The sequence below is a fragment of the Triturus cristatus genome, chromosome 10 (genome assembly GCF_964204655.1).
Source record: "Triturus cristatus chromosome 10, aTriCri1.1, whole genome shotgun sequence".
In the NCBI taxonomy this organism is placed as follows: Eukaryota; Metazoa; Chordata; class Amphibia; order Caudata; family Salamandridae; genus Triturus; species Triturus cristatus.
Window position 1 is genome coordinate 196,983,438 of NC_140593.1, and position 21,905 is coordinate 197,005,342.

Below are 21,905 nucleotides of genomic sequence, written 5' to 3' on the forward strand. Positions count from 1 at the left end.
CATGGATCCTCTTTTTTAAGAGGTAGAGCATGAAGTGCATTGTTCAAATCCCATGTGGCCAAACATTGACCATCAAAACGATCGGTAACGCATGGGTGGAGCGCGCACTGGTCGGAAAGGATGCTGATGATGACCCTTTTCTAAATAATTTTGTAATGTGGGTCCAAACTTATGCGTGTTGTATGTTACATCATAATGTCCCTATTAGCCACATGCATATATTTGCATCATGTATAGCACCAATTATTTATTTCATCACTCTCACTGGGCCATCACTAAATAGCCGCACCTTATCTTAAATTGATATTGTGAATTACCAAACCAAGTCCTTGTTTTAGAACAGGATTACTTGTGAAAAAATTTAAATAAATGCAGAAATCGCTCAATAACCCTTACTTGTAGGAGGTTTTTCGAAACTATTGCCGTGGAAGTCAAGGATCACACTTCCTCATAGGGACCACTTGCATTGATAATAAGAGGCAACCAGGTGCGCAACCTCTAAGGTGCCACCTAGGTGCAGGCCACGTCACCCAGGGCACGGGAATCGTGTTAGAGGTGAGAAGGTGAGTTGTTTGATACCAAACATGAAGTTTTTTCGTGGTACCATAATGGAGCTACCAAACTTGAGAGTGCCCGGTGGGCAGCCCATGTTATAGTATGGACTGCTAACTGTAGTTTCCCATGGGGAACACCACTATAGAGACATATAGGCTTGCACTTTTATGTCCTCACCTTTAATATACTCTATCCTGCCTCCTGGGCTAAGGAGGGCTACCTTAGGGGTGGGTGACATATACAAAAGGTAGTGCATTTGAGTGTGCCACACATGCTGAGGACCCAGTCAGGATTGAGCAGTTTGCACTGCTCCTACAGTTTGCAATGGGAGGCCTGCTGTCAGTAGTTTGCTTGGGTTACTCAAGCACAAAACCGTACTGCAACCCTGGGGACTTCTTTACCACCTATGCCCTGGGTACCACTGGGACCATATACTAGCGACCTATATGGGTGTAAAGACCTAGCCAATTGAGGTTACCAATTCACACATAATTGTTTTGGGGACAGAGCAGTACCACTGGGGTCTGATTAGCAAGCATCAGTGGAATGTCAGACTCAAAGATCAGCATCTAGTCATTCAAATGGGGACAAAATGTGGGGGGGAACCTGCAAAGAGCCCTGTTTTCTTACAACGTTGATTCAAAACAGTTCTTTGAAAATCAGTTGCTAGAACAAATACAGCTTTTTTCAGAAAGTATAACTCACCATGTTCTCTAATTTTATCGTTTTTTTCACAATCTCTGCAATTTTTCTTCACCAAAGGATACATGAGTCTGCTTGACTTCATCCTAGAAGGAAGTGGCAAGAAAAATAATATGTTCTAGATCTAATCTAGATTGTGGCTGCACTTCTGGAAGGGAAGAATCTCTGTGAAAATGTGCATCAGTCAGGATGTTATTGGAATCCAGAATTTAGGTTTTCAAAAATTCATATTGAAGACAAAAAATACCTAACGGCCTCACTGCTGCTTCGACATTGAAATTCTTGTAACACCTCAAGGTTTCAATGATCTGTTCTAACAATTTTAAAGTTAAACTCTCTACCCCAAGCAGGCTTCTTTCATAGACAATAATTTTTGTTCTATGACTGAATAATTTTGGTCAGGGGATGTCAAAGCCTTTGAATAATAGAAGATGGGATGTTCTAAATTATCATTGTATTGTCATTGAAGCAGCACTGCTCCAAGAGAATTTTCAGAAGCATCTGTCATCACCACAAATATTTTTGCAGGATTTAGCTGCCTGAGCATCAGACCCATGGTGAAATCCTTCTTTAAAGTTTGGAAGGTGTTTTGGCACATTTATCTGAACAAAACTCAAAGTTGAATTTTCCTTCTTTAGTAGCCAGGAGTTATTGCAGGCGTAATCAGAAAAGTTCTGAATAAACTGCCTGAAAAAATTGCAAACCGTAAGAAACTTTTTGTTTCTTTCAGTGAAGAGTAGGACAATCAATTAAAAATCACCTGAATCTTTCTTGTCCCCATAGAAAGACCCTTGGGAGATAGTACAAATCATACATATTCTACCTTTGTTTGTTCAAATAAACATTTTTCAGGTTTGTAAGGTACGCAGTTGTCCCTTAATCATTGTAGCACTCCACAAACATGCTAGCTGTGCTCTTCTAAGTAAGTGGAAAAGATCAGGATGCCATCTAAATAGATTAATATGTGTAGATTCATAATCGGCGAGAAGATATTGTCCATGAATGCTGAAAAATAGGAGGTGCATTGCTCATACCAAGGAGCATTACACTGCATTCAAAATGACCACATCGAGTTCGAAATGCTGTTTTCCTCTTGTCTCCAGCTTTTATTCTCAACGAATAAGGTGCTTCTCTAACATCCAGTGTGGTATACACCTAAGCACCCATCACAGATTCTAAGATATCCTTGATTAAAGACAAGGTATATTGATCCTTTATCATGACTTTATTCCATCCTAAATAGTCAATGCACTGTCTTAGTTTGTTTGACTTCTTGGGGACAAAAAAAGAGGTGCTCCAGAGGGACATGTAAGTATTCAAAATGGGATAGGTGAAATGCTATTTCCAGTAGGATATTGATCACGGGACACAGTGGAAGATGTAGATAAGAACAATGAGCCTGTTCGCCAAATTGTTGTCAAGATACTGTCTCAATAATTTCTTCATAGACTCAGAAAGTAAATCCATTCTGTCATAAGGTACTTCATATGTTGGCATCCGGTTCATAGTGCAGTAATAAGGTTGATGGGGTAAAGACTCAATCTTAACATTTTCAAATACATCCCAATGCTCATGGTATTTTGCAGGTCAGAAAACTGTCTCTGATCTTTCAGAAGAACTCAAATTTATTTGAACTGCAGTCTGGTTAGACCTTAGACAATTTCGGACACAGTACCTGGAGTTAAGTTAAGAGACATTATTCTTGTAGACCAACTAACATATAGAATATGAAGGAACAACCAAGAAACCCCAGAAAACACTGGATCGTTGTGCAAAGTTATTATATCAAATACCAGATTGTCATGATGGTTAAATAATATCACTTCTAAAGGCACTGTACACTGTTCTGTTGATTTGTAGAGTGCGGCTAATCACCCGTGAGGGTATCCAAGCGCTGAATAGGGCCGACCTGATGGGAGGAGAAGATCATGCATGTTTCATCTGGAAGAAACCTGTCTTAAGTGCCCTTCAGAAGTCCATGAGGGAGGGAGAGGTTCTGAGGTATTTCGGGAGGTTGTTCTAGGTCTTGGCTGCAAGGTATGAGAAGGAGAATTCTCCACTTCTGGTCTTCTTGGTGCAAAGAAGGTGTGCTCTTGCCTCGGAAGCAGATCAAAGGCGTCTAGAGGGTTGGTAGAAATTGAGAGGGTGGTTGAGGTAAGTTGGACCGATGTTGTGGAGAGCTTTTTTAGGTGTGAGTGAGTAGCTTGAACTTACATCTTTCCTGGACTGGGAGTCGGCAGAGATTGTTGAAATGTGAAAATGCGAAGAGATGTGGTTATTTCATTGGGTGACTGGTCCAGAAAATGGTGGAGTACATTTGCTGCATGTATTATATCTACCCTAGCCTTATCTTGATTGGAAAAGTTGATCTTTAAAGCCCAAAGTGAAGTGGATCTTTTACCGATAGAGACTGGTAACAGGAACAAATGGACACTTTCTGGATTTCTTGATGATTCAGAAGACCAGGCCTGAAAAAATTATGTGCTGTTCATTCCTTCTTTCCTTCCAAAGGAGGGGCTTATTCATATCCCACTGACTTAATTGGTTGGATTGAGCACTGACTAAGTATGTGACCACTCTCTCCACAATACAGACTCCCTTTACTTGTTTTCGCTTTTCTGGTATTTCTGCTCTACATTGGTTCTTTGGAAACAAGACTGGGAACAGAATTTTCAGCTCTTAAAATTTGAGCTACTCTAGGGGTTATGGTAAATGGCCGATGCCAAACACCTTTCTATTCTTTCCTTCTTTCATTTAAACAATGTTCAATATATAATGCAGCTTCAATAGCTTCATTAAGAGGTGTAGGACAAGGAAAATTGACTAACTTGTCTTTAATCTCTTCTTTCAACCCCTTGCAAATTAAGGTTAACAAGGTTCATTTCACACATGTTGTTTTCACCACCAGATGTTTGAACTGTGTACATTAGATAAGACATTCTGCGAGCCCTTTTGAATTTTACAAAGGGCTTCCTCCACAGAGCTTTCTAAGTCAGACATCGCAAACATGCGACAAAAGACCAACAGGAAGATGAAGTAATCAAGCTTCGGTTTGCGGCAGCTTTCAGTGGAGCTGCCCAAGCCAGGGCTGCTACAGTTAGACAACTGATTGAATAACCAACCTTGATTCTGTCTTGAAACATTTTTTTGGGTCAAAAAGCAAAATGGACCGTGAAGGAATCAAAGAATTTCTTTAATTTGTTTGGATTTCCATCAAAAAGTTGAGCCCATGCAGGGACTGGTTGTAACTCAGAGGGCACCCTGGCTTACAAGGCTAGCCGTAAAAACACATTCTCATTGAACAAGGACTTCAATTCCATTCTCTGTTGTATTGTATCCTGAAGAGCTAGAGTAGGATCCGTTTCTGACAGGCGACTATCTCTCTAAGGCTGGGTGTACTGGGAACCGCTTTGGTTGATAAGTTATTGATATGAATATTGGGCGAGTTCCTGCAGAGGTCACCTTGCCAGCTAGTGGTATGGAACATGGACCTGAAACGTGCCCTCTTAGGAAGCCGTCAAGAAGGGGGAAAGAGTGAAAAAGCCAGTGGCAAAAAAGCTCTCCAAGAAGTTGCTAAAAAGAACAGCACAACTAGGCACCGCCATAAGTGATTGGAAGCCAGGCAAGGGCAATGAGACCGGGAAAAAGGGGCAATTACAGGAGAAAAAGAATTGGTCAAATACTCGGTAGCGTTGAAACGCAGTGGATGATTTCCTGTAAAGTTTACATACAGTATTGTGATTTGGAAGAGGATTAAGAAGTTAAATTAACGAGTTTCTCTATTTGGGTTTAGACTAACTACATGAAAGCCCAAAACAGACTTGAAGTCCCTCCCCATCATGGCACCACACCTTCCTGCTTTTTGCTGAACTCCTTTCGCAGCACATACACTTAAAGTCCCAGGAGCCCCCTTCTCCCCAGAACCAGTGTCGCACCGGGAACCCACCACCAATGGTGAGAAAAGTGCCTGTGTCAGTCCTCAACCCCTCCACGACACCCCACAGGTAAGTGCCCTTGTCAGACGTGTCCCACGGTCACGTCTGACACAAGTGGTCTTTTAGTTCCTGTATAGGTAAGGAAATAAAGTCCTATATCATTCGCATTGTTTGTTTATACTTTAAAAAATCTTTTAATGGCTTTCATTGATTTTTACTTTCCTTATATGCTAACTGACTCATTTTGTGTGCTTGCGCCTTTTCTGTGTTTATTATTTTCATTTATTTCGATTTCGGTTTTCAGAACCACCATGCAGCACACTACTTTTAATCAATGTTTATATAAGTATTCCGCATGGCCTATTAACTTTGTTAGGAGGCTAAAGGTATACTTTCTTGGTTCCTGCCTCCCCCGTGCTTGCCTCATCCGTTCTCGGACCATGGTGTGGGAAGATGGAGTTTGTTGCCTGAGTCCCTCAGTATTTTGGAAATAGAGCATCCCACTTTCCTTCAGCCTGGAGTTCTGTGGCTTTAACCAAGTCTCTTAACATGTCGTCAATCACAGCATCTTCACTGGTGCAGATTACACTTCCCTCCTAGTGGCGGCTACCACCAAGTAGTACGGTGCGGTGGGGGGGCAGAAAAATAAATGAATAAATTACTTCAGTTGCTGCCGGCGCCGCCTCGCCTCTGTTGTCTTCTGTTCCTGCTTGAAGCAGGAAGCACACGGGGTCCCCGAGGTCAATCACGACACTGCTGTCGCCATGACAGCAGTGCCATGATTGGTCTGAGAGCTGTGTTCCGGCGCTCAGACCGGGAGTGGGAGCCTGTGCATATTTTCCACCCAGGCTTTACAATACAGCCAGTGGAGAACATGCAAAGTGCACATTATGGTTTGGCCGGCCCAAGGCGACTGGCCAAACTGTCATCCACACATAGGTGCCCCAACCACTCCTTCTGCTGGCAGTGATTACAGCCAAGCCCCGCCCCGCCCTGTAAACCTGCCTGACAACGAAAAAATAAAATGATTATAACATAGTTTTATTATCATTTTATGTTTCCTTTTTCTAGTAGGATGGCACACTTCTGCCCTAGCGGAGGAGCTGCCGCTGTCCACTCCTTGTTCCTTTGAGCATCTTAGACTGCACACACATCCTATCTTTTAATCAGTGTTCTTAAATAGAAAGGATTCTTTCAACTTTAATTCAATATGATTTTCATCCCATGATGGTGTAATTTCTTATTGTGGGTTAGTAAGTGGGTGCCAGTCAGTTTTCCTCATGTGACCATTATTCTGCAGGAGAGCTAACTATGGATACGTCACCATATGACAACATTTCATAATAAGAATTCTTCGTTTTTGTAGAAGGGGGTTTGTTTGTGGTCAGACCAATCAGTTGGCATTGGTTTGTAGACACTAATAGATTTTTTGTCAACGCTGATTGGCTGTGGAGTGCCACCTTTTCTGTGGGTGAGATAGCAGGAAAGCTGAACAAGGTTATTTGCAGCGAAGAAAGCTTTTCGGCCGGTAACCACTGTCTTGCGTTAGAGTTTCCAGTTGAGATTACAGTCACCTGGGAAGATGTTAGTGTTGGAGAACATGAGTAGAGTAGGCTAAGGCACACTACAGAGAGCACAGTGTTCACCTGATGGCTGATAAAGTAAATAAGAACATACTAAAAACGAGGGGAGATTTGGGTGGTGTCCTGGCAGCAGGTGAAATCAGACTTGAGGAGTCCTCCTCAGTTTCTGCCGATTCTGTGCAGACATTTCATAAAAAAGTCCTTGGGTAACTTTAACTTGTTCATGGGTTGAGAGGTTTTATCATGTCATGTTTCAGAAAAAAACGAAAAGTCAAAGTTCGGGTCTAGGATACGATCATGCTTAGACTGTCCCACACCCCAAATATGCTGAGGGAGATTTTCAAATGGCTCAACAAAACTAGAAAAAACATCACTCATGTCCTAGTCACCAGCAAAGTGGACTATGGGAGCATTCTGGTAAGCAACGTACCAGAAGCCTACATAGCATCTAGAACCTGTCAGCCAGACTCATCCCCAACCTCCTGTGGACGTCATTTAGCGGTTGCCAGGGGTTGCAACTGTGGCCCCTGACTTGCCCCCTTGCCACACCTGGCACTACCTTTGCGACCCCTGGCCTCAGATGTTGGTAATTCAGTGCCTAGAACTCAGGAGCAACTCACCCCTAATAGATGTCGTTTGGTGCTCCATTTTCCATTTTTGTGTTACATTTTTATTACACAAATTACTGTAATGAAGAATGATTAACTGGAATATGACCCTATCTGACAGTTATGGTAAGTGAAAAATATTTTTAAATGTATTTGGCATGCATGCTTGTAGGTGAGTGTGTCTATCTGAGAGAGAGTGTGTGAGTTTGTGTGTATGTTTAAGAATGTGTGTGTTTCTGTGGGAGTCTCAGTGAAGTTCAAATGGTGTGTGATGTCACTTTCACTACCCCAGGCATTTTGGTGAATTGACTCCCATGCAACCTCTCATACAGAACTGACATCAAAACACACCTGAGGGAGCTCCACTGGCCCGATACACAAACGTGCTCATTTCAAACTCCTCACACACATTCAAGGCACTACACAACGTAGGCCCCACCTGTCCTACCCGAACAGTTGCATCCATTTCCCACCCATCACCCAGACACTTCTGCTACGCAATCCCAGTCGCACACATCCCATGTATACACAGACCCAGATCAGGAGGACGGGCATTCTCCTACATCGCTCGGAAAGATAGTTGGTGCAAAATATTTTTGTATTAATTTTTCAGACATGTCAATGTTTGATTATAATCTTAGGAGATATTTATAATTAAGAGGTATTTTAATAGTTTCAGGTGAAGCAGTTAAACCGCTTTCAAGATAGAAACCAGAGGCCCAGCGACTTCAACTGTGCCAGAAAAGTTTTATTTTTATAAACTATTTAGCTGCTTTGTTTTTTTGCATTTTCTTTAGATTTGCTTCATAATTCTTGCTTTCCTTTTTATTTTATAATATATATATATAAAAATTCACCAAACATACTCATATAATTTGCAAATGTTTTGGCTCCACAGGAACCCAAACAATCTCGGAATGTTTATTGATAAGGTTAAATATTAGTACCACATCGTAACAACCATTCTTATGTCTTGGCAAAATGTTCGCTATGTCCTCAGGAAAGCATGATTATCTGAGTTTCACTGTTAGTAATTGAGGTGTTTGTGCTGATGTCTGCGTAAGCCTTCTTTGTTTGGAGTTGAACATTTGATGCCAGTCTACAAGCGAAAAATGCATTTCACATCTTTGCATTGCTCTGAAGAGAACTGCATCCTCAGGATCCGGAAAGCGAACTCTACAAAAAAAAAATTATATTTGGAAAATTTACAAAATTTCTTAATGTAAAGTAATCATTTATATAGCTTGCAAGTAAGACTCTTACTTTTTTAGTTTAGTACAAAAATGCTACGACTCCAAATAACTGAGAGAAAATAATTTAGTAATTGAACAATTTCCATATACTTCACCTAATATAGTGTGTTTTATTAGCAGATCCCTTTGGTGGTAGCTGTTTAAAACATATTTCTACTAGAACATTTGTGATGGCAAGATATCAAAACAAGGGGTGGGCGGAATTTTCGTAGTCGCGCTACGCAAAGCTCCGCGAAACGGTAAAAAATCTCCGCGAGCAAGCAGAAATTCCGCAAACATGCGGAATTGCTTGTTCCGCCCGTTCGCGATGCTTTTTTCCTGTTTGCGAACGCTGTTTGTGTGCTCGGGGGGGAAATATCTCGTGACCACGCATTTTGATAGCACGAACAAGCAATCAGTTCCGCGAAGCTGCGGATTGCAGAATTTTTGACAATTCCGCGTTCTCCGCGGAACGCGAAATTACCCAAATTCCGCGAGCGGAACGGAATTTACCACCCAGGCCTAATCAAAACATACTTCTATGGGGATTCTGATACTGTCCCCCTCCTTGGCAAATGGTTGGAAATGCCTTCTTAAGAAGGCAGATTGGGGAGAATGTAGTTACCTTAAAATGTAAAGGCACCCCACCTCACCTAGGCCAAGGTATAAATATTGGACCCCAGAAACCAACTCTTCAGTTCGCTTATGGACTCATGGATACTCTGTCAGGAAGAAGGGCTGTTGTGCTGCTGAAATGATTGCAACTCTGCTGGACTGCTGCTCTGAAGGACTGCTTTCCTCCTGTGCTGACCTTCTGCCCCCTTGCCGCTGTGCTGACCTTCTGCCCCCTTGCCTGGGCAAGAAGGACTGGAACTGCATCTGTTAAACCCAGGACCCAAGAGTGACTCCAAGGGGTAGTTGGCTGGCCTCCTGACTTGAGCCTCAGGAACAGAAGGCTCCAACAACCTCGACCCCAGCAACTGAACTTTGCCATTTGTGCATCTACCCTGCCAACCCTGGACCCTTGGAAGTAGGCCTAAGATGCTCTGCCAGTCTCTGTGGAGACTGCAAAACTGATGCATCTGCTCTGTTGCGCAGCTCAACCAAGAGGAGAATCGACGCAAAGCCGCTGTTGCATGGACTGAATCCATAGCGAAGACACGCATTGCTTTCGCAGCCTGCAGCCTCTTCAGAGCACAATGCATCCTCTCCCTTGCATCTCTCGTCAACAGCAGCTTCGACGACAGACTCCGTATTGCTGCCTTGCAGCATTTTGACGCATCGACTGCGCAACACACGCTTTATGCTAGGCTTCACATTGCAGGCCTTTGTCAACTGGATCTTCTACAATGACGCAGGACCTCACATCGCAGCTTAGCTGCACCTCAGAACCAACGCATCGCTTTGGCTGCGCAGCACATCTTTGAAGCAGTTCCTTGCAACGCTCAACAAACCATGATTTAACGTACTTTATTCAGCGAGCATAACTGGTTCCCTGTAGCTGGCCCATGCTCCATTGCAGTCGGCCTGAAAATGTGACTTTGTCCTGGTACGAAGCTACCAGATGTCAACAGTTGGTGCTTTGTGTTTTTTAGAACTAGTTTCAATAAATCTTCAAATCTCTGTTTCTACTGATTGGATTTTTGTTGTTTTGGTCTTGTATTAACCGGGTGTGGAATCCTTTTTCTGTGGTGTTTACTTTATTACGGTTTGAAGAGTTGCACACATACTTAACACATTGCCTCTAAGTTAAACCTGACTGCTCTGTGCCAAGCTACTAGAGGGTTGAGCACAGGTCAATTTAGGGTTGTCTTGTGCCTTACCCTGACAACGATTGTGGTTGCTGATGGACCAGGGCTGACACTCCAGTCAAACACCAACCCCAATTTCTTACAATAATCTACTGGGAAAGGATTGCTTTATCTGCCGTACTACCAGGCGAAAGGTTCCATAGAAAAATGCTGGTTTCAAGACTAAACAAGTTTAGCTCTAAACTAAAAAAATGTGAGGTCCTGAGTCTGTAAGGGCTCATGGGTAGTGGGATTGGGAGATTAATTGAAGTCTAGGCAGCAGTCCAACATCTGCGCACAATGAAACCCTGTAATACATAGGTCCAGGTCATAAGCGCATCTTTTGAGGAGTGGCATCTACAAAGTTGAAAACACCTTGGAATTAAAGAAAGTACTATTTTCTAGGCATCCTATTGGAGAAACTTAGATATGTTGGTTAACGTCTATTAGTCAGCCATCTTTAAGGGCTGGAAGGAAACTGATCTGGAATGCTGTAGACAGTTAAACTGGAATTTGTACACCTACATAAGTAATAACTTCTTTCTGAAATAATGGAATAGTATCTGAAAGACTAAGTGTCACTATCTGTTTTACTTATGTTTTGTATCCAGATAGTTTGCCAAAATCAATGATAGTCTATCTAATACACCTCATGGTTTAATGTAACAAGCAGGAGACGGTCTGCATGTAATTTAACTTGATGCGTTTGAAGGCCTAGATGAAATGTGGGTATATCTTGACGTTATGTGTACAATGCACGCAGACTGGAAGAGGAAACGCTTCTCATTCATGTTCCTCACAAAATTCTTATTTTGTTGGCGTGACCTGGTTTACCATTATAATGGGCCATGTTTCATGAGAAAGGTCCATGATTGGCTGCATAAATACCAGCCCAAATCGATATCTGTGAAGCGGTTTCCACGGGTAGCCCCAACTGTCCTGGTTAAACACTTTCTCTGCATTGACCACAATTATTTCCTTTATTAACTAATGGATAGCCTACGATTGCGCTTGTGTCAAAGTTATGGTTGTTAATATTGTCTTTGTGCATACCACATTGTTGTTGTTGTAAAACAACCTCCTAATAACTTGAATCGGCCTTTTTACAGAGGACAATATGAGCAAGATTTTTTCAGCGACTGCAAGAGGTTTATACCAAAACAAACTCCCAAGGTCCCGGTATGTGGGCTTTGGAACATTAGAGGCAGAATTGCAATTTTGTTGCGCCATTATGACAAAATCAAGCCTCTCCAGGAAAAGAAAATTGATGGCTATTGTGAGGAGTTGAGCTAGATCTCACCACTCATGACCATGTTGGTTTGAAAACATGAATGTGTGACTTATGGAACTGACAATGTTAGAAATTCCAGCTGCACAGACTTTGAGTTGAATTCTGCTCTGTTCTGCAATTTTGTAGGAATACACCATGGAGACAGACATGGTCATTTAGTTCCCTTCTGATCTGTATGTACTTTTGGGACAGCTTGTCCACTTTATAATTCTGCTGAGGGGTGTGGAAAATGAGAAGACTCATTGCAACAACAGTAGAAACATCTAGGCAACATCTATTCAGAGGATGCTCAGCAATCACATCATGAAGGTAAACCAGTTTTGTTGCTATGATACCAAAATGTGCAAGAAGCATCAGGCCTCACTTGCAATGTGACATCGGTGACAAGTCAGAGAGTACTTCACATAGTAACTTAAATCTATGCAAAACATGTGGTTGGATTCTTCAACTGGTTGCTGGAGTAGAATAGCAGAGTTTAAAATATTTCTTAAACTGTGTCTATAATCACAAGATTATCTAATGCACATATTAGGATATCTTTGAACATCGATCGAATACTATGGAAACTTTTCCCCTTCACCACAGACAATGAACACCTCATGTAATTTTCCCTAGATCGTCTAGTTTTTTTGCGTTAGATAAATTATCTAAGTTATCTGTTAAACATGGATTTAGGCTTTGCGGAAATTGGGCTGTGGAAACTATCTGACTTTGTCTAAACCACGGAAGGATTGAATACATGTTTTATGCGTTAAAAATTTTTACTCTTACACTTTTTATGAAAAATATTTTGCTCTGAAGAGAAGATTTACGGCCTGACTTATCGAAGGAGATTCCCCATTCTGTGTCTGTGGAGAACTGTGTTGATACATAAAGGTCTTAGGGACTGATTTATATGTTGGCAGTAAGGATAAGCCATCGCAAAGGTGATGGAGTATCCTTACTGACAACGTAATGTTTGCATGCACGATTTAGCTGCAGGCGCACTATAGCTATGGCGGCGCTCCATCAATGCCATTGCCAAACAAACCTCTCTGACAGAGTCAGGGTTGTCGGAGAAATGGCTATATATCTGCCCACCCAATCTCGATGGGTGGGCATATGGCCATTTTGTTTACTGTCCATCACAGCCAGGCAAACTCTAGCGTGAGGAACAGTAAAATGCTGTTTCTGGATTTTCTTTTTGAGAATTAAAAAGACAGAAAACTGTTTGGTACAGAGCTGCATAACAGCAGTTCCTCACAGTGTATTATAAATGAAGCAAACACAACGAGATAATGGACGGAGTGCTGAAACTTTTCAGACATTCACCCCCAGTCACAGATCTGGGTTGAATCCATCATCATTCTTTAGCTCACTTCGCCACCTCAGTTCAGACCCAGCTATATGCAAATCAGTCTTGACCCTGTGCCTCATGGGAACAGTCCAACCCGAACTGCCAAGCCAGGTCTTTCCTAGACCGGAAACAAGCATCCTGGGAGTGGTTTCGGGGTAACACACCTCATCAGCCAGGCTAGCTTGGATCCAGTGGCAAAGTGAGCAAGGAACCCACTTCTGGCCATAACCTGCCAACTTAGGGCCAACAAAGCAAACATAAGGAGATGATGGACGGAGACCCTAGCCTGACAGTTTGGGCTGGACTGTTCCCAGGGTCAAGACTGATTTGCAGGTGGCTGGGTTTAAACTGGAATGGCATGGGTAGCACAAAAACGATGGATTTAGGTCCAGATTTCTGTCTTGGGGTTAATGTTTGACATTGATCAGCATTCTGTCCATCAATTGCTCTTTTTGCATTTGTCACCCGAGTGGGACGGGTATGCCCAGATGTGGGTCCCGTGCTCCCCATGCCACTGGAATCAAGCTAGCCTGGCTGATGAAGGGTGAAACCCTAAAACTGGTCCTAGGATGCTTGATTCCTGGCCTTGCAGTTCGGACTGGACTGTTCCCACTGGGAACAGGGTCAAGACTGATTTGCATATGGCTGGGTTTATTCTGGAATGGCATGGGTAGCAAAAAAACGATGGCTTGAGGCCCAGATCTCTGTACTGGGGTGAATGTTTGACATTGATCGGCATTCTGTCCATCAATTGTTCTTTTTTCAAGTGTATTATAAAGGACCACCTGCTTGGTGGTCATTTATAAATGTGGCGCACCCAGGGGGAGGAATAATTTACTCCATCCCCCTAACAGAACGACAGGCCATCCCCTTTACAAACTAGGCCCTTCCTTATGAATATCTGTGCCTTGTGGAAAAAACATTGCCTACTTCATCTCTGTAACAGTGAATGGATTAAAATAAATATGTAAGATACAATCGTTTGCAAATGTACTCACCTACTTAAATTATTTCCAATCTCATGGTCTGTAACAAAACATATTTTCAGAATTAGAATGCAAAGAATATTCTGAATGTCATCACAGAAAACAGAATAATAAACTACAATCAAACTACAACCAGGCGTTAAACAATTTTAAACAAAACAAGCATGAATAATAATGGTGTTCAATAAATATATTTCTTAAGGCAAATCAAAAAATCGTCGGGTTTTATAGCAAAAGGAAACTCATAGTAAAGGTGGCACCAAGAAGGCAGAAAGAAATACAAGTCTTCTGGTGAACTACTTTCTACAGCTCGTGGTACACATGCGATTAAAAGAAAGCAAACAATTAAAATGTATGCGTCAGATAGACAATAAATTAGTAGTAGTCATACATGAAAAAGGCCGGTGATAAACAAGGGCATGTTGAAAGCAGGTCCAGTTTCTGGAAGGGGAACTAGAGAAAGAATGGCAGCCAAGCGTTGGCAGCAGAATACTTTCTCCTAGGCAGCTAAAGAGTCCCTCAGCATTGGCAATACCAATAGCCTGACATATAACTAAAAGCGCCTCTTCATTCACTAGTGAGTAACTCATCACACATGCACTCGGTCACTCATCCTTGCACTCATGCATCCATTTGTCCATCCACTCATGCATCCATGTTTCTATCCACTGACTCATTCATACATTCACCCAGTCACAATACAACACACTGACAAACTGAAAAAACATACAAAAGATAAATTAAGAGACTAAAAGTAGAAAAAAGAAAAAGCATCACTGCCTAAACAAAGCAAGCATATAGTTGTAATAAAAATAGGTGAAAAAGTAAATATATCTTCGTCGGTCACCTTGGAATGGCATTGCACATAGTCTATCCATAGTGTTAGAAGACAGTGTTAGAAGACAGTGTAATAACAATCCACACAAACACTTGTTGGTTTACCTTTGTAATAATTTTTCATAATCAGCAGGTGTCAGACCTATGACAGCGGACAAAACTTTCCCCAATGAACCATTCAGTCCAAAAGCCTTTTATCATCGATTTGTCACCATCACAAATTAAAGCAAACCATATTGAGCAAAAGCTTTTTAAAAATGCGACTATCAGGGCTGCAGTCATACAATTACATATAAGTTTAAAATTACAGTTGGCAAAATTATATACTAAGCCTCCAAAAAAAAGCTAACATGGATTCTCACAAAGTAAATCTACTACCCCGAGGTCTGTCAGAGAGAGAAACAAATTTCAAAACCCTTGCATACTACAGTGATCTGTGAGATTCTGAGTACCAAAATACATGATTACTGTCTTTAACACAGTTTATTTATACCCCCTTCCCTGTAAAGGCTCTTTAACATGCTTTTCATAATAAAGAGTAGATAAAGAACTGGTGGCTATGCTAAATGCTTGCACATCAAAATCAGACATAGTGGGTAGTGACTGAGTTCCAGTCATGGCTGGCATGGCTCATCAAAATCAGACATAGTGGGTAGTGACTGAGTTCCAGTCATGGCTGGCATGGCTCAAGGTAGGGTGCGGGTTCGCGCGGGGTGGGCGTGTTATACGGGGGGGTTCAATAATATATATTTTTTTTTAACTTACCTTTCCTGGATCCCGTGTCTTCACTGCTCTGTCTGCTCTTGCTTTCAGGAACAGGAAGCAGGCAGCCTCCCTCCCCTAAGCCAATCACAATGTTCCAGTGGAGCATTGTGATTGGTCGGGACACCGCCCAAGCTGGGGCTGGAGGGCATTACATGTTCTCCATGTTGGCTGCATTGCAGCCTGCATGGAGAAGAGCAGAGTACGCATGACTGGTTTGGGCGGCCCAAGAGGGCTGACCAAACCAGTCCAGCGTACTCAGGTGTGGGAAAACCACTCCTGCCCTGCCCGGGCAGCTCCGATGCAATGAAGAAAGAAACATAAAATGGTAATAACCAAAAGTTATTACCATTTTATGTTTTGGCTTTCACGCACTGCGAGAAAGCAGTGGGGTGATGCTCCTCTGCCCTAGTGGAGGAGTCGCCCCTGCTGAGTTCCAAGTATCACAAAGACAAAAAAAGGAAGTCCTATTGGTGGTTCTCACATTGTGAAAACACCCAGCCACCTAGAGTGCACATTACTGTACTGTATGACAGTCCGGACAACTTGAAGGGAAATTAAAGCTAGACCATAATGATGACTTCCTTGCTATTTGATCTTTACTTTGTTGGATAGCAAGGGATCCATTATTATAGTCCTGATTTTGTTTCTTGTGAAACAGAGGTCGAAAATGAACCTTTGTTTCACAGAAATATATACAGAAGTATAATTAATGCCCCTTTCTATCCAACCTTCACTCCACTTGGCCAGATGGCAAAGGAGTCTTCCAAATACACCTGCTTTCAAAACTTTCTCAGCTCCCCGCAATTCTCGCATCTGCTCATCCACCATGCTTGCAGTGTGATAGGCTTTGGGTTCAGTTTCAAGCTCTGACCGTGAACAATAGTTCTTTGAGCAGACTCCTTTACCGAAAAGCATGAACAGATTGCTAAAAGAATAAAACTGTCTCCTTATTTGTTATTTTTGCACTAAATTGCGCTTTGTATCGCCTTAACTGCAAGGAAATCCTGCAATCATTAGAAAGAACATTCTTAAAGTGAATACAAGGTCTCAGCCACTAGATGTGGTCTCAAGCACCAAATATGCTGGTGTAGTAGCAAGATAACATACAGGGATCCTTCCCCTCCTTTGTTGAAGGCCCCACAATAGTTGTGTGAGTAGCCCTTGAAAGCACCAGGTTGCAAGACCAGGTTCCCCAGGTACCAGACCACCTGTTTCAATGGAAGCCAGTTGCTAAGCCCCAGAAAATGGCTGTCAAATGCTAGGCTCTGAGAAGACTGCATCGAGAGGCTGATCAAGTTTCCCTGCTGGATATGGTTTAGAGGACTTTACACCACCGATTCCAGAGACGTGTACAAGGGGGTGGAGCCCAGTTCCTTCTATGGATGGTGTCTGTTCCAATCTCAGCTTGTAAAGACAAGTGATTTTCTTGCCAGCTTCTCCAGCCTGACCGCTTTGTCCAGCTTCGTTGTTGTGCAGGCAGTTATTGAGAGGATGGTGACCATCATGTCATGGTGCAGGTAGCACAACTTCACTAGCGTTTGAACACAGCACTTTACCCTCACCCTGAGGCATCAGTAGTAGCTGTGGCATCAGTTTCCATCAAACTAACCTCTCAGACTAGTTAACTCTTCAGAAATCTTGTTTGAAGGACACTCCGCACTTGGGGGCACATCATAGGGCTGGCTAATCCAGATCAAGGAAGGGGAAATGTTGACATTGCTCTCTGCAATTCAACTGCAGCCATCTTAGGAGTCTCTAGTAGTGCTCAACCCTGTCTCTTCAACATTCTTCCCTGGCTGTTCCCTTACAGGGATTGTTATCTCCATGGCAATTAGCCATCAAAGTCTTATCCATCAAACCAAAAACAGCTGAATCAGGAGTTGCCAAAGCCTACCAATCTTCCTCTATCTCAAGTGTAGAATCTGTATCCATTAAGTCTTCACTCTAAAGCTTATACTCCATCTTGGATGCTGTGCATGCAAACCTGAATCTCAGAAACATGAATAACCCTTCAACGTTCCCTTTTTACAACTTTAGCAGAGCTCCCAGCAAACTTGTGCAGGCCACCTCTGCAATTACTGGGTTCTTAGGACCAGCAAGAGGTTCTAGGCCTCCTGTCTCATCTGGCATTGCTAGTCTCTGTGCAATAGCTAGATATGCTTCTAACCACTCTACCATGGGCCTTAGGGGGGGTGATTAGGTCTCGCTGAGCCCAGCGCATGCGCTGGCTCGAAGAGACATTATGTATGTGGGCCCCAAAAAGTGCTACCAGGCAAGCCTAGAGCTACAGTGCATGTGCGCGGGCGCGCGCGCCGCACTTACTTTCACTTTCGCAGCCGCACGGCCGCTTTGATCGCGATCAAGCTAACATCTGGTGAAAAACACTCAGGAAGATTAAACCAGTTTTACAAGTGCAGGCCACCAGGGGGTTATTAATCGGGCCTCGTTACAGAAAGGCTATTTTTCTTGTATTTAATATTCGATTACCAATCACATCAGCCCTTCATGAATGTTTTTTTCTTTCCGACATGAATCCCTCCCAAATAAACTCACATGAGCTTTTGATTAGGAGAGGCCGTCTTCAGCTGCAGCGCTTTAACCGTGAACCCCTCACCCTGCTGTAGCCTCAGAATGTCTCCTCCCTACAATGCCCCTCACCCTGCTGTAGCCTCAGAATGTCTCCTCCCTACAATGCAACCATGGCCTCGGTGGGGGTTTAGTCATGTTTTCCCAGGTTAGCGTTTACATTCTCGGAAAGCAGTTGCGCATACACAATATGTTGAGCTTTGGCTGTGAACGCAGCACTTGTGTAAATCGATCCATTGCAAATTCACAAGATTTAAGAGGGGGACAGCGAGAGGAGACTGCGGTGAAGTCAGTCACCCACAGGAATGACCTTGCGCCGCCGTGATTAGCCGCGAGCTCCACTCTAGCCTCAGGTGAGTGCTTCCTGAATGAGTCCCTAAAGGAAACTGGTGATCCATGCAGCACTTTTAACAACTGACCCTCACTTAAGTCAATCAAGGAAGATGGCTTCGGAAATGAATGGCTTTCCTGTAAGGAGGCGCAGTCTAAATCTTCAGCAAACTCGTTCACGTGCGGGTTCTCCAGCCAATTGGCAGTGCCCGAGCTATTTTCCTCGTCAATTTTGAATGTCTTTTAGCGGTGCTGTCCATCAGCACATCTGCTGTTCATCATGTCTGAAAGTCATTGAAAGGCCAGAATCACAGAATGTTGAGCAAAACCTGAGTCTCTTCACCCCCAAGGTGAGTTAATTTCCCTGCTTCTCCTAACACAAAATAGCGCTATGATGTTGCCTGTGTTGGCTGCATCATAGCGCTTTTTTTAGGTCTCGCTGAGCCCAGCGTATGCGCTGGCTCGAAGAGACATTATGTATGTGGGCCCCAAAAAGTGCTACCAGGCAAGCCTAGAGCTACAGTGCATGTGCGCGGGCGCGCGCGCCGCACTTACTTTCACTTTCGCAGCCGCACGGCCGCTTTGATCGCGATCGCGATCACTCACTTTCGTGCGCAGACCCAGCCTCCTCTGCCGGCACACCCACAACTGGCAACATTAGTTTTCTACAGCGCTTCGATCTAGCGCTTGAAATCACCTCACCTACCACCTGTTACTCTCGTCACTCAGCAACGTTTAGTTTCACCCACCCAGCCCAAACTAACATTGCTCCCCATCCCTTCCCATCATATCCCTTTAAAATGTTGTCCCTATCCAGCAACTGCAATATGCTGCTATGTCACTCATTTATGAAAAGGGTCATTTGCGCATATTTAACCTATTTTTTTATTTTTTTATTCACCCCTTTCAAGATTGGCAAAGAAGCATCTTGGAACTGCAAAGAAAACATAAATGGCGGCTTTGTCATTCCTTAAGTGGTGTAGCCAGTGTGCCATGGGTCTTATTGCAAGGAAGAACCCCCCCCCCCCCCCCCCCCACCATTGCTTGAGCTGTGACCTTGGGGCCCAGTGCCACTTCACCTGCTTTAACAGTGATAGCAACAACCCTACATAACTTAAGTGCACACATGCATGTCGATGCATGAAAGCATAAACACACTCATGGTGAGTCGCTGCAGCGTCATGCCACCTATGTGTATATGTGTGATGACATGTGAGCTTACATACTGTTGGACTTTTTTTTTCACCAATGCTATTCAGCATTGGCAATAATCATTTCTCTTTTTGTTGATGCAGCATCAGTAAAAATAATTGGCAGAGCCTAAAATTCTGCATTGGCAAAGCATGCTGCCAGGGTTCTTGGCCCTCCCACATCTTACCACATCCCCCCCGGATCCCTTTGCATGCATATCAGCGCTAGAGCCTGGGTGCTCAAGATGCCACCATTGAAATGCATAGGAGAAAGCCCCGAGTGTAAGGGGAGAGCCTCCGCTGGGAGACTGAGCGCCGCGAACGGGGCTGTTTCTCCTCAAGATTGACTCCTCAGGTAACGACCCCTGAGGTTAGCCTGCAACTCAACTTTGCTGCTGCACAACAAATGCCTCAATCGCTACAAGTAGTTTTCCTAGCATATGATACTAGCTGAAGCCCGCCCTCCCTGTTTCAGTATTTTCTCATTTCTTTCTGATTCTGGGTGCTCTGTTTGCCTGCAAGTGCAGGTCTAGAAACACATCTGAAAATAGTTTCCAAAATATTCAGAATATGCGAGCAGTTTCCAAAATGTACAAGGAATTTGTAAAATCTGCACTCATTAAGAAATCAGAATTCTCTGAATATAAAACCATTTCCACGGATTTGGGCAGTGCCTACCTGTCGATGTTGGTCAATAAATGTTTTAAAACTGATGTTCAGTACTGATTGTACATGATTGTACAATCTGTTTCATTATTGTTCAATATTCGAGTACATTACTCTAAGTTAAAACTCGCTTTTGTGACTTTGGTTCAATGCTGGGTTCGATATTCGTCTTTGCCCCACCACATTTATTACTCAAGACAAGAAGGATGCATATTAAGTTGGTGCTTTGATTTATAAGCCATACCTTGAAAATCACACTGGACAGAGGCTGAAGCTAAGAGTGCCCCCCCCCCCCAAACCCCGCCTTTAAACTTCTTAGGTAGTACAAGACAGCAAAAAAAAGAGTGACAATGCATGCCCTGACAAACTAGTCTTTCACATTTTAATATAGCATTAGTATGCTATGACGATTTTTTTTTTGACTTATGATTGTCAGAATGGCTCGGCTTGTAGTAGACAGTCGTGTTTGAATTGTACGTCCAGATTTCTCGAAATGACCCTCAACTCGGCTGCTTTTCGGAGGCAACCCTTTAAGTACGACACACGCGGCTGTATGAGCCTGTATTACGCCTTCCAGTGGGATAATGACCTAGACAGCACCCAGGAAGGAGGGGAAGTTTAATCTCTGGAGGCAGTCCTTTTATCATCCAAACAGGGGGAACTTTTCTGTGTCCTCTTTTGTTTCTCTTGATTACTTCAGGGCTTGCAATCAAATGCAGCTTAGTTGCTGCTTCTATGTATGACCAGAGCGCCATGCGCGCTTTCACTGTGGCAGTGCAATGGGTCTCACATTTGCGAGAGTTTGAGCTATTTGGCATTGTAAATGACAATGCCTTTTATTTATGTGTTGGTTTTTAAAACATAAATAATAAGTATTGTCATTTACAGTGCCAGTAGCTTAAACTCTTGCAAATGCGAGACCTATTGCATTGCAAATGCTTGTTTTTCATTGGAATGAATCCCAAGAAGCAGCTGCCCCTAACTAAATGGTAGCAAACAGGAACTACCTATAGCTGAAAGACAACTGCAAACTGTGGGCTTGTACCGCTGCTAGAGAATCAGGATATTTATGCGTTGGCGGTGACAACTGCTCCTCGCTTATGCTTGGTCTGGCTACTGAGCCGCTAGTCCTTAATCATGATCAAGAAACTGTAGTCTCTGAGTTTCCAGTCTCAGGCTTTCAGAACAAAAAATAATGTACTTCCAAAGAGACTTAGTATTTATCAGTCTGCAATGGTCACTTTCTTGCAGTGCTAGACATAACCTTCCCACGTGTACAAGAAGTACAAGTGTCTTCGAACATCAGGTAGGAAAATGTACCCCATGGTCTTTTCTTCAGGTAAGCCATTGCCAATATGATCATAGACAGTGACAGCCTGCATCTGTCACAAGTGTTCAACCAATATGCTTCCTTCTTCCTAGTCTATGCTTAGGAGGATTATTTGTGTATTCATAACCAGGAAGGATGAAGCTTTAATGCAGAGCTGCTGATGTCTCAGGTTTCATTGGTACT

General features: G+C 43.1%; 1 protein-coding gene across 3 annotated transcripts in view; it reads right to left on the reverse strand.

Moving 5' to 3' along the window:
- Positions 1–8,186: 8,186 nt before the first annotated feature.
- LRRC72 (leucine rich repeat containing 72) overlaps positions 8,187–21,905 on the reverse strand; it is a 201,635-nt gene continuing 187,916 nt past the window's right edge. For all 3 annotated transcript variants that reach the window (XM_085630800.1, XM_085630802.1, XM_085630801.1), the window contains exons 9-10: positions 14,031–14,058; positions 8,187–8,559 (exon numbers count right to left, since the gene is read on the reverse strand). In XM_085630800.1, the coding sequence (XP_085486926.1) occupies positions 8,394–8,559; positions 14,031–14,058 (194 nt within the window). In that variant the 3' untranslated portion in view covers positions 8,187–8,393. The remainder of the gene's footprint in view (positions 8,560–14,030; positions 14,059–21,905) is intronic.